The sequence below is a fragment of the Pan troglodytes genome, chromosome 16 (genome assembly GCF_028858775.2).
Source record: "Pan troglodytes isolate AG18354 chromosome 16, NHGRI_mPanTro3-v2.0_pri, whole genome shotgun sequence".
Classification (NCBI taxonomy): Eukaryota; Metazoa; Chordata; class Mammalia; order Primates; family Hominidae; genus Pan; species Pan troglodytes.
In genome coordinates, this window is record NC_072414.2 from 25,920,278 (window position 1) to 25,934,608 (window position 14,331).

General features: G+C 39.8%; 1 protein-coding gene across 1 annotated transcript in view; it reads right to left on the reverse strand.

The window, feature by feature from the left end:
- The window catches only part of AVEN (apoptosis and caspase activation inhibitor), a 169,871-nt gene that overhangs the window by 125,291 nt on the left and 30,249 nt on the right, over window positions 1–14,331 (reverse strand). Inside the window, exon 2 of the mRNA XM_510277.8 lies at window positions 8,447–8,624. Within this exon, the coding sequence (XP_510277.3) occupies window positions 8,447–8,624 (178 nt within the window). The remainder of the gene's footprint in view (window positions 1–8,446; window positions 8,625–14,331) is intronic.

A 14,331-nucleotide genomic window follows, 5' to 3' on the forward strand; every position in this document is an offset into this window, starting at 1 on the left:
CTAGAGTATCTTTTAAGGGTGAAAGTGCTAGATCTTCAGTTTTATCAGAAAATGGCAAACTATCTTCCAAAGTGAGCATCGACATATACATACAGTGTGTGTGAAATAGAAATTCACTTTTTAATTACAAGTCTTCAAAAATTCACTGTTACAATGGAAATCTACTTAGAGAATATATGTTAAGCTATATTCTCTACTCTTGAAGTTCTATATTCTCTACTCTTAGATAAAGGTCTATCTTCCAAATAACATTTGAGAATTGGACCAGAGGTCCAGCTAATTTGGGAAGAAAAAAATAACATACAGGCAACCATCCACATTGGTAGATTTAACCAACCATAGATCAAAAATATTTTTTAAAAATAAAAAATAATTATACTGGCCAGGCACAGTGGCTCACACCTGTAATCTCAGCACTTTGGGAGGCCAAAGAGAGAGGATCACTTGAGACCAGGAATTCAAGACCAGCCTGGGCAACACAGCAAGGTCCTGTCTCTACAAAAAAATGAAGAAATCAGCCAGGTGTGGGTGGCACACCTCTGTAGTCCCACCTACTCAGGAGGCTGGGGCAGGAAGATTGCTTGAGCCCAGGAGGTCAAGGCTGCAGTGAGCTATGATCATGCCACTGCACTCCAGCCTGGGTGACAGAGGAAGACCCTGTCTCTCTAAAAATAAATGAATAAAGAAAATTATTTTAAAATAACAATACAACAATAAAAATACAAATAAAAAATAATACAGTATAACTTTACATAGCACTTACATTGCATTAGATATTATAAGTGATTTAAGGATGATTTAAAATATATAAAGGAAGGTATCTATACTTTTTGCATAGGTTATATGCAAATATTGTGCCATTTTATATCAGAGACTTAGCATTCCTAGATTTTGGTATCCACAGGCGTCCTGAAACCATCCCTCTTGGATACCAAGGGAAAACTTTTGAGTCCTTAAGTCCTCAAAAGCAATTGCAACAAAACCAAAAATTGACAGGTGGGACCTAATTAAACTAAAGAGTTTCTGCTCAGATATTTTTCGAAGTTACTGAAATGACTAAATGAATCAGATGCTTCAGACCACACCAAACTGCAGGTCATAAGCCATTAGTGGGACATTATATCATTTGGGTTTTTAAAATGCTGCTGCAGCTCCCAGCATGATCAATGCAGAAGACAGTGATTTCTGCATTTCCAACTGAGGTACCTGGTTCATCTCATTGGGACTGGTTGGACAGCGGGTGCAGGCCACGGAGCGTGAGCTGAAGCGGGGCGGGGCACTGCCTCACCCCGGAAGCGCAAGGGGTCAGGGGATTTCCCTTTCCTAGCCAAGGGAAGCCACGACAGACTGTACCTGGAAAATCTGGACACTTCCGCCCAAATACTGCGCTTTTCCAACAGTCTTAGCAAATGGCACACCAGGAGATTATATCCCACACATGGCTAGGTGGGTCCCACACCCACACAGCCTTGCTCACTGCTAGCGCAGCAGTCTGAGATAGACCTGTGAAGCAGCAGCCTGGCAGGGGGAGGGGCATCCGCCATTGCTGAGACTCGAGTAGGTAAACACTGTGGCTGGGGAAGCTTGAATTGGACAGAGCCCACTGCAGCTTAGCAAGGCCTGCTGCCTCTGTAGACCCCACCCCCGGGGGCAGGGCATAGCTGGACAAACGACAGCAGAAACTTCTGCAGACTTAAACGTCCCTGTCTGACAGCTCTGAAGAGAGGTGTGGTTCTCCCAGCACGGTGTTTGAGTTCTGAGAACCGACAGACTGCCTCCTCAAGTGGGTCCCTGAACCCCATGTAGCCTAACTGGGAGACAACTCCCAGTAGGGGCCGACTGACACCTCATACAGGCAGGTGCCCCTCTGGGACGAAGCTTCCAGAGGAAGGATCAGGCAGCAATATTTGCCGTCCTGCAATATTTGCTGTTCTGCAGCCTCTGCTGGTGATACCCAGGCAAACAGGGCCTGGAGTGGACCTCCCACAAACTCCAACAGACCTGCAGCTGAGGGACCTGACTGTTAGAAGGAAAACTAACAAACAGAAAGGAATAGCATCAACATCAACAAAAAGGACATCCACACCAAAACCCCATCTGTAGGTCACCAGCATCAAAGACCAAAGGTAGATAAAACCACAAAGATGGGGAGAAACCAGAGCAGAAAAGCTGAAAATTCTAAAAACCAGAGCGCCTCTTCTCCTCCAAAGGAACGCAGCTCCTCCCCAGCAACAGAACAAAGCTGGATGGAGAATGACTTTGATGAGCTGACATAAGTAGGCTTCGGAAGGCTGGTAATAACAAACTTCTCCGAGCTAAAGGAGGCTGTTCGAACCCATCGCAAGGAAGCTAAAAAGCTTGAAAAAAGATTAGATGAATGGCTAACTAGAATAAACAGCGTAGAGAAGACCTTAAATTACCCGATGGGGCTGAAAACCATGGCACAAGAATGTAGCAAACAATAAAATGTAACATTCTTCAGGAAAAAAAGCAAAATTAGAACTTCTAGAAAATATAGGAGAACATCTTTAACCTTGGGGGAAAGATGGATTTCTAAAGGCATAAAACAGCATAAACAGTAGGATAGAAAATTGATAAATTCAACTAAAATATAAAACAATGCACTGAAAGACACACTATAGAAGTGAATCTCAGGAGATACCTGCAAACACAAATATCAAAAGATAAGTATCAAGACTACATTTTTTTTAACCCATAAATCAATAAGAAACAAAATAGCCAAATGGTCAAAGAATGTGAGCAGCAGTTCACAAAGAAAGCAAGCATCACAAATACAAAGATGTTCAACCTCAGTAATAACTAAGGAAATGTAAACTAAAAACTCCAAAGACGAGGTCTCCACACCACCTCACAGCCAGGCACACCCGTATTTTTATATAAGACTATATCATTACCGTCATCTGCAACCCCCTGCCCCACCAAATCTCAACGTCAAACATTCTAATCTACAGCCACCACTTCCCACCTCTCCAACTCACACTTTCTCAAGAAGGTCAATAATCCTTCTGCCCTGAAAAAATCTGTAGTCCTGTGATCCCAATATCTTTTTACTGCCCCTCATCTTCTCTCGTATCTTCACTTATTTCCTTATCCCACTTAAATTCATTTCAATCATTCTAATCATCTCCTTTTCCCTCTCTCATTTCATTGCATTTGCTCTGCTAAACTGTAATCATGATTAAGTCCTACCCTTCCGTCCGGTCTTTCTGGGCCTGCACCCATACAGCACAATATGAGTCAGGGAAAAGTATACCTGTTCTCACCTTAAATTTATGAATACCAACTTCATGTGGGCCCCTATTGTCACCCAACATCTATACCACATTTTCCTATTTGGAAAATAGGAAACTATACTTTCCCACTTCCTCGACAACTATTTCTTACCTTCTGCTCTCTCCTTCCACTTCCAGTACCTCCTCCACAACACTTATCCATGGTTTTCTTAGACCACTTCCTCAAGCCTCCATGACATCTACCCATCTACCCATATCTATGCCCATATATTCTGCCTTTCCTCCAATTACAGTTGGAAAACTGCCCAAGCCCCAGCAATGGGCCATCCCTCCACCTGCACAATAGATCCTATCAAGCTCATATCTACTAAAGAACGCAGATCCAGGAATTCTCACCCCTCCCCTTATGATTTTTGTCCCCTTTTCTGGATCTATCAACAAGTAAACATGTAGTTATTTCTCCCACCTTTAAAAAAATGTCTTAACTGGCCAAGCATAGTGGCTGACATCTGTAATCCCAGGACTTTGGGAAGCCAAGGCAGGATTGTTTGAGCCCGGGAATTCGAGACCAGCCTAAGCAACATAAGAAGACCCTGTCACTACAAAAGAAATGCCAAAAAAGGAAAAAATTAAAAAGTCTTGACTCACTTCTCCCACCAGCCCATTATTCTCCTTTCCTTTATAACAAAACCCCTTAAAATTAAGTCATTTATACCTGCTGTCTCAAACATCTCCTCCCACATTCTTTTTAAATTCAAGAAAAAATTTATGCCACCACTCCAACAAAACTGCACTTGTGAAGATCACCAATAACCTTCCTGTTAAATTTAACAGTCAATTCTTCATTGTCATCAACTGCATTTGATATAGATCTCTGCTCCTGCTTCAAAACACTTAAAGACACTACACTCTCTGGTTCTTTCTTCTACCACTCATGCTCAGTCTCCTTTGCTGGTCTCTTCTCTTTCCCCTAAACTCTAGACACTGTGGTGCCTGGGAATCAGTACTTCTCTAGGTAATAACTCCCCTTGTCATCTCATACATTCTCACGACTTTAAATATCATCTGTAGGCTGGCATCACCCAAATGTATTATTGCCAGCCCAGGCCTGGATCCTGAACCCCACATTCCTCTATCCAGCAGCCTGCTCCATGTCGCCTATTAGATGTTGTGCTGGGTCTCTTCCATGTGCCAATGCAGATTTATCCTCCACCCTTCTCCAACCTGTTCTACCCTAGAAGGTTGACCAATATGGATTACAACTTTCCTTGTCTTCTGGCTTCCAGTAGGTTAGACTTATGGAAGCCTTGGCAGAGGGAGGAAGAGAATGTTTATTCCTCTGACTCTCTCAGAGTGGGGTCATCTTCACTGGCTGAGTCCCCTCACCGAAGGTGATTCATTCTCCCAAGGCCAACTCTCTATGACTCTCTTCAAATTTCCAGTAACTAGGGTGGTAACATCTCTGCTGCTACTTGCCCTCTCAACACAGCACTACCTCAGTGCTTTCATTATACTCTACACATACCTTTGTAAATGATTCCTTTGTCAAAATGTTCAATTATATTGAGTGTGCCAGCCATTTCTTAAGGAATTCTGACTGCAACAGGTATCAAAGTGACATCTCAATTTTAATACATGCAACACTGGTACCTCCTATAACTTACACACCTCAGTTAAGGGCAACTCCCTTCTTCTCACTGTTCAGACCCAAAACCTAGTGTCATCCTTACATATCTTTTTATCTCATACCCAGCATTTGCAAGTGCTCTCTGCTCTTCTCTCTACGTAGATCTAGAACCCAACCACTTTTCACCACCTCCACTGCTCTCCTCTGGACCCAGCAACCACCACCACTGCTTACCTGGATTATTATTAGTGGCTTCCTAACTAGTCTACCTGCTACTAGTAGTAGCAGTGGCTTCCTAACTAGTCTACCTGCTCCCCTCTTGCCAGTCTTCAGTTCCTTCCAACACAGCAGAGTGATCCTGTTAACACAGGAGTGTTATATCACTCTTCTCTTCAAACCCTCCACTGGTTTTTCATCTCACTCAGAATAAAAGAAAACATCTTTACGATGGTCTACAATACTACGCGATCTGGCTGGATAATGCCTTTCCGACCCCATCGCATATTTGCTCACGTTGCTTCTGCCACACTGGCCTTCCTTGCGATTCCCTATCCTCCTATCTCAAAGCCTTTGAGCTTGCTATTCCCTTTGCCTGGGACACTTTTCCCATAAATATCCTCACTTGCTCCCTCACCCTCCTCAGATCTTTGCTCAAATGTTATCTTCTCAGTAAGACCCCTGGCTACTTCTAAAACTGGTTAACAGCCCTTCCTCATTTTATTTCTATTCTAAGCAATTATAGCATTTAACATTTTATATACTCTTCTTGTTTGTCTCTACCCTCTAGAAAGTCAACTCTGTGAGACAGGTGTCTATATGTGTTCTGTTCACCACTCTATGTCCAGCCTCTAAGCCCATAGCTGGAACAATGGGTACTTAAATATCTGTTGAATTAACTACACTAGATACCATTCAATCAACTGGTCACAATTTAAAAGTCCAACAGTACTAGGTATTTGCAGAGATGACGAACACTAGGAACTCTCTCATCTTTACCGTGGAAAGCAATTTGGCAATATCTAGAAAAGTTTATGATTGCACACCTAAGGAACCAACAATATTTTTTCTCAGTTGTCTATTTATTTATACAAACAAGGATAGTACACTAGGAAGCAGAATTGTTTCAAGGAGTATGGTCAGCTTACCTAGAAAACACTGCATACTCTAGAATTTTTATTATCAGAGAATGAAGTTGACCTCTCGAAAGTAAACCAATATAGCACCAAAACACTGAGTATGAAGAAAGCATGGAAGCTCTTCTCAGTCTTATGCTATCCTGAGAAGAAACTGATAAATCAGCAACAGAGTGGGAAAGAAATGTAAGCACATATCAAAAGACAGGACAGCTGCAATTACCAAAAAAACCAAAACCAATCACAGATAAACAAGCCACTTCAGAAGAAATCAGTAAGCAAAGAGACTACAAGAAAAATACATGAGAGACTCAATCCATGCCAGGTTTTTAATTATAAATAAAATGCTAAAATAAATAACCAAAATCATAAACCAGAGGACAGGCCTGCTAGGTTGGACTAGAATTTTTTTTTTTCTTTTTTTTTTTTTTTTTGAGACAGAGTTTTGCTCTTGTTGCCCTGGCTGGAGTGCAGTGGTACGATCTCAGCTCACTACAACCTCCACCTCCCAGGTTGAAGCAATTCTCCTGCCTCAGCCTCCCTAGTAGCTGGGATTACAGGTGCCCGCCACCACGCCCAGCTAATTTTTTGTATTTTTAGTAGAGACGGGGTTTCACTATGTTGGCCAGGATGGTCTCGAACTCCTGACCTCAGGCAATCTACCCGCCTCGGCCTCCCAAAGTGCTGGGATTACAGGCGTGAGCCACCATGCCCAGCCTGGACTAGAATTTTTAACTGCCTTCCAACATTTATGAAGTATCTTTTTTTTGACAGATACCAGTAACTGACTATACAACTGATTGAATTAAATCTACTTTAGTCCACAAGTTAATTTCATTGTATTACTTCAATTTTCTCCCCCTAGATCTTCTGGCAGAACAGCTGTTGAGAATTAAAACTAACCAGCTCATATTTTACCTTCATTCCCCTTCTCCCACCTTGAAGAAAAGTGCTTATAAACCCATAATTGGCCAAAATATAGGTACCAAGAGGGAAGCACTCATTTGACGGGAAAAATTATTTAGTGTTACCAGTTCTTGAACAGTCAATGAGTTGAGAGCAATCCACAAACCTAAAGAAGTTATGCTATTTGAATCATCTACGGTAATGACAAGCTGAATCCTGTGCTCCTGACTCACAATTTTATGATCTACTTCTTTCCTGCTCGGAAAAGCACATTCTATTAAGTTAGAAGAGAATGCATCACTTTATTGTTCTTAGTCTGGTGCCAGCATTCAAAAATACAGGCAGATAAAGAAGAACGGTAGAACTAAACAGCAACATCAAAGTCATGAGGAAGAAAAAATTCAAAGCAGTCCCAAAGTATTATTTTTGTTTTACTTCCCTGCTTCTCACATCTGCATCCTTTATATCTTTTTAACCTGGCAATAATTATTTAGCGAGGTAATTGCAGATTCACACACAGTTGTAAAGAAATAATACAGAGAGATCTCTTGTACACATTGCCCAGTTTCTCCCAATGATAACATTTTGCAAAACTGTAATATAATATCACAACCAGAAGACTGACACTGAAACTGATACAATCTGCCAATCTTATTCAAATTTATTCATACTCATTTGTGCACACGTGTGTATATTAAGTTCTACACAATTTTATCACCTGCGTAGGTTCGTGTATCTGCCACCGCAGTCAAGATACTAAACAGTGTCAGCATCCCAGGGATCTGTCACGCTGCCCCTTTATAAGCACATCCGCCTCCCACCCTCCCATCCCCAACACCTGGAAATCACTAATCTATCTTCCACTTATTCTTTAAACTCTTACGCTACGCCTTAGTAGGGACCCTGCAGCCATCTGTACACCCAGCACTCCTCCATTCTTCCGTTACTGCTCTCCAGCATCACATCACTCAAGGTGCAATCAATCTTAGATTACAGCTGATCACGGAAAGGCTGGGTTTTTCACTGTATTGACAGAGAAGACTATCCAAAAGCAAAAACAAAAACTTGGTGTTCAAGTGCATATGGCTCCAATATGTGCATATCCACTACTATGTATATACCTGGCTACTTTAAAAAAAGGAAAAAAAAGAGAACATATATTCTAGAAACTTTATAATGCTTCCTACAAATATAAGGAATGTTTCCTCCAATATCAAAGAAAACATTTATGTTTCTCAGACTATCAAACTTACAGCAGCATGGCTCAGCTTTTTCCACTTATAGAAAGCCTTTTATCTATTGCAAAGACTTTAGTCATTCTACATCAGTACATGGAAACCCTTACTTCCACTTAAACTCATTTTTTTCCCTTACAAGCCATTAGAAACACTGTCCCTTACTTGAATTAAAAATCCAAAGAACAAAGGATAAATTGCTAGTTATAAAAGTAGAATTTAAAAACATATATAAAATGTCTGTGCAACTTTCAGAGCACTAAACAGTATGCATGCAACTGGAATTCATACCTGCAGAGCTAAGGAGGACACTGAAATCTGTTCCCCTCTGTGACTCTCCACTTTCATTATTGACCTCTTTTTCAATATCTTGATATCGATCCCAGTTAGAGACAATCTTTCTTTTAGAATAATTTCCCTGTTCATCATTCTCTTCTCCATAGGTCTCTGCATCGCTGTCATCTTCAACCTGCAATCATTAGAGACAAATCAATAAGTAAGCAGTGGAAATCCTGACCTTAGTAGACTTCCCAGTAAAATAAAACAAAAAAGTACATGGACATAACAATAAAAATAGACCAAGCTGTCTGAAGATATTAAATATTATTTTAAGAGAATCACACTATACCAGAGTGTTCTTTTAGGGTGAACTTTCCAGTAATCATTGAAAAGGAAATCTAGCAAGCAGCTGCCTAAACATTTGTGTAGCTGATCTCTAAAATCTATCCCTATGTATCCTATTTCAATAGTTGCTTCATCCAGCTGAAATAATCAAGGCTGTAAGCATCTTAAACTCAAAGGACTTCAGGATGGAAATCAACTCTCCCTTTCAATTTATGGATATGGATTTTACAAACACATTCCATAAACATGTTTAAAAGCTTTATTTAATTTTTTAGAGCAATGAAAGTATGACATTATTTAAAACTATTTAACTTAAACATATATTACTAGGAAAACACTATTACATATAGTGAGGGACAATGACTTGTGAAATGGAGTGTGAATTTACATGGTACTACATTTATACATATGATTCCATACTCTAGAATAATGAAAACCATTCCACATCTAAATTTGTTTTAGTACTTATTAACAACTTGAGTTTGAAATAAATACATATTATGACCAGAACCATCCAGATAGGTGATTAATGAACATTCTGATGTTATATATGACACAAATCTATTTTTAAATATTGAGAGGAGACAAATTACTGATAAAATCAAGGCCACTTCATTTGCCCTTGATAGCCTTCTGTGAGTGCCCTCTCAGGTACCCTCTTAGCACTCTCCAGGCTCAATTTCTACAACTTGCCTGTGTGATTGTTCAGGTAGCGTCTGTGTGAGCAACTAGTTCTATACATGTGGACACACACACACATACCCAATGCTACTAGAAAAAAGCTGGCACAAAATCTTAATTCAATAGAAAAGCTTGGGTATAAAAAAGTTCCCTGTATTACAACTGACTATGTTGTATAGATTTTTAAATAGGAACTCTGCTCAGATGCATGCTAGAGAACAGTTTCCAGTCTTGGGCACTGAAAGGTTAAGAGAGCACGCAGAAAGATGCACAATGTGAACAATTCTAGAAGATAAGGAGCCCAGTTTCTTCAGTAAATAAACTGAAAGAGAAAAAAATGGTAGGAGAGGATGGAGAAACCTATAAACCAAAAGAGCTTAAGGCATAATCAGTTGTAATGTAGGGAACTTATTTGTACTGATTTGAACAATCTAGAGAAAATAATGACTATGAGACAACTGGGGAAAAGTAAATAATGACTGGATATTTGATTATATTAAGGAAATACCACTAATTTATTGTTTGTTTGTTATAATACTGGTATTGCAATTTTTTAAAGTGTTGTTAACTTTTAGATATAAACACTGAACTCTTTATGGATGAAAAGATAGGACATGTGAGGTTTGCTCCAAAATAGTGGGTGGAGAAGAATGGTGGATAGACATGAAATATACTATACTTAATTGGTAATTGCTGAAGCTGGATGATGGGTACATGGAAAATCATTATATTATTATTCTATCTACTTTTGCATGTATTTAAATTTTTTCATAATAGAATATTAAATTTTTAAAACAGAGATGCACGTAGAATCTAAAGACATGGTTCAAAGATGTGTCCCAAACATTACAAAATCCTTATCAAGAAAAAAATGAGTAAAATTATTAAAACAACTCATCTGTATAGGATGGGTTAGTGTGGACTTAAAAAAAATAACGAGCTTTTATTAACACAGAAGCAGGACATATGCACTGGAGAAAATTAGGAGGAAAAGACAAGCAAAACTAAAATATATAAAAACCCCAAATTCCCTCACCCACAGAGTACCACTAACCCCTCAGTACACATACTTCCAGATCTTTTTCTATGTATATATTTATATATACTTTTTTTGGTCACTAGATTTTTAAAAAATATTCTTCATCTCTCCACTTAATAAATTTCATTTCATATAACATCCAGGCTAGTTCCAAATTTCCCTAACCCAAAAAATGTCCTATACAGCTGGTTTTTCCAAGACAGTATCCAATCCAGGACCAGGAATTGTATCTAATTGTTTATTCCTTAAGTCTCTTTGAATCTAGCACAGTCCCTATTTTTACGACCCTGACTTATTGACAAGGCCAGGCCAGGTCTGTTTGCTTCCTCATGGTATTATTTACAGATTTTTTTATCTCCAATATTATCTATAAACTAATGTTAAAAATGTAAGTGCTCAATGGAGTCAAGCTAAATATTTTTGGCTAAAATACAGATGCTGCTTTGAACCCTTTGTTACAGCACATAAGATGGCTGAACAAACATAAGCACTATATATAATAACTAAGATGGACCACAGGGTTTGGATAATGAAGTCTGATCCACTCACCCACTGTACAGATATGTCTTCCCTCTTTCATCGAGGAAATTGTTTGTGCAGTGTTATTTGATCCACTGTAAATTTCTAGTTCCCCAACCATTCACTTAAAAAATTTAACACTAGTCAATAATCCTCACCTGAATCAACTTTCATACACTTTCATGAAATAGACTAATTGGCCTTTCAAGATCACTTTCAGCCCACAAATATCATCATAAGCCTCCCTGTCAAAACAAAAAGATGGCATTCTACATTATGATCTAGGGACTGCAAAGACTGCCTGAAAACTAGAGCATTCCTGCAAGTTTCTCAGAACCAAAAGATGCTGGCAGATTAAAGAGATATAATAGAATCTGCTATGTAAATAACAAATACCAGGAACATTCTACAGAAAATAGCCTTGGCCAGGCACGGTGGCTCACACCTATAATCCCAACACTTTGGGAGGCCGAGGAGGGCAGATCACGAAGTCAGGAGATCGAGACCATCCTGGCTAACATGGTGAAACCCCATCTCTACTAAAAATACAAAAAATTAGCTGGGCATGGTGGCGGGCACCTGTAGTCCCAGCTACTCAGGAGGCTGAGGCAGGAGAATGGCGTGAATCCGGGAGGCGGAGTTTGCAGTGAGTCAAGATCACGCCATTGCAATCCAGCCCGGGCAACAGAGCGAGACTCCGTCTCAAAAAAAAAAAAAAAAAAAAAACAGCCTTGTAACTGATGAGAATTTGCGGGACAGAACTAGAGCTGAAAACACCAGCAGGGTTTTGTCTGGGAAAATTCAATATTCCTTTGTTGGCCCATTGGGTGAACAGAGTTCAGAGAGGCTTCTCCAGGCAGTATAAAACCTATAAAACCTCTGAACACAGCTGTAACACATGGCAAAAATGTAAATCTGGGCAAAATAATTACCTTGATCTGAAAGAGGATTATGATCTAAAACACCTAAGGAACGATTAATGCAGTGAAACAAGCACTGAAATGGAAAGTGGGAGACCTCAACCGAACTAATGGTCCTGCCAAGTGTTTATAATAGGCTGATCCTTATGCATATGAATAACTCACCAGTCCCCAAATTAGAAGAACCACTGAGCAAGGATCTCATTACCCCTACACAAATGCAGAGACAGAGTTGTCATTAGCCTTCATTCACAAGAGAGTAGTAAGAAGTAATATGATAATAAAAAAGTTTAGAAGACATTTGATGTAACTGAAAGATGTATCTTAAAAACTAGAGGTTTTATAGGTTCATTGTGCAAAGATGTGAGACAAAATTAAAATATGCAAAGCCTCAATATGGAGAAAAAGTACAGAGCAAATAAAATACTGATCAGAAAACAAGGTGAAAACTATAAAGATAAAGGCATCATTTTCATATAAATATTGTTACAAAATTAGTCTGGTGGTTTTCACTGTAATAGTTCATACCTGGACATCGGTCACTGGTTGCATTGTTCAGAGATTAACAGGAATCCATTTAGATTAATAAGCTGAAGACCTATTATATAATCAAACTACTGCCGAGCTATTATCTTGTCCAATGACACACACACACAAATCCATTTAAAACAAATTGAGATTTCCAACTAGAAAGAGTAGCTTAATGTTTTGCAGCTTTTCCAATAGGCAAGGGTCGTTTTTGACCTCACCTGCTCTGCAGAATGAAAATAAAAAAATGAATCAACTTTCTAATAATAAGAATTGTCATGATAACTCCATGTCATTCTCCAAACAGAAGAGCCGACGGCCCCTTACATATTCATATTAGAACTGTACAGAACATAATTCAGCCAAATTCTCTGCCACTTTCAAACCAGGCACGCTTTTCCTCTAGTGTCCATTAACATGTTCCTCATTTCCATCTGAGACCTACCCAGAGTCGCCTTTAATGTCCATATTTCTACCAACAGTATCTTCAAGACAACGTAGGCTGCTTCTATCATGCACCTTAAAATTCTTCCAGCTTCTACTCACTACACAATTCCAAAGCCACTTCCACACTTTTAGGTATTGGTTAGAGCAACACCCCATTTCCTGGTACTGTATTACTTTCCTACAGCTGCCATAACAAAGTATCACAAATAAGATGGCTTAAAACCACAGAAATGTTTTTCTCTCTCAGTTCTGGAGGCTAGAAATCTGAAATCTGGGTATTGGTAGGGTTGGCTCTTTCTGGAAGTTCTGAGGGAGAATCTATTCCATGACGTTCTCCAGCTTCTAGTGGTTGCTGGCATCCTTAGCATTCCTTCCTTTGCCATTTTCACATGGCATTTTCTCCTCTATGGATGTGCATCTTCTCCATTCTTATGAGGACATGAGTTATACTGGATTAGGGCCTACCTTAATCAAGTAAGACCTTACTTTATCTTTGATTACATCTGCAAACAACCTATTTCCAAATAAGATCACACTCAGAGGTACTGCAGATTAGAATTTAAACATATCAAAATTCTTGGAAGAAAAAATCACCTATCACAGGAGAAAAAAATAGTCAAAAATAATGGGTGGGCCTGGCACCATGGCTCACTTCTGTAATCCCAGCACTTTGGGAAGCCAAGGCAGAAGGATTGCTTGAGGCCAGGAGTTCAAGACCGGCCTAGGCAACATAGCAAGACCCTATCTCCACGAAAAAGATAAAAATTAGCCAGGTATGGTGGTGTACCTCTGTTGTCCCAGCTACTCAGGAGGCTGAGGTGATAGGATCAGCTGACCCGGGAGTTTGAGGCTGCAGTGAGCTGTGATTGTGCCACTGCACTGAAGCCTGGGGGACAGAGCAAGACCGTGTCTCTTAAAAAGAAAAAAAAAAAGAAGAAAAATAATGCCTGAAAACTTCCCAAAGTTGATGAAAAACTTTTTTTTTTTTTTTTTTTTTTGAGACAGAGTCTTGCTCTGTCACCCAGGCTGGAGTGCAGTGGCGCAATCTCAGCTCGCTGCAACCTCCGCCTCCCGGGTTCAAGTCATTCTTCTGCCTCAGCTTCCCAAGTAGCTGGGACCACAGGCGTGTGCCACCATGCCAGGCTAATTTTTTGTATTTATAGTAGAGACAGGGTTTCACCGTGTTAGCTAGGATAGTCTCGATCTCCTGACCTCGTGATCTGCCCGCTTCAGCCTCCCAAAGTGATGGGATTACAGGCATGAGCCACCGTGCCTAGCCGAAGAAAAACCTTTATACATCCAAGAAGCTCAATGAACTTCTAGTGTATACGCAAAGAGATTCATAGATACATAATAAAAAAGCTAAAAGCCAAAAACAAGGATTCTGCAGACCCACTCCATTTTGTTAAGATAAAATT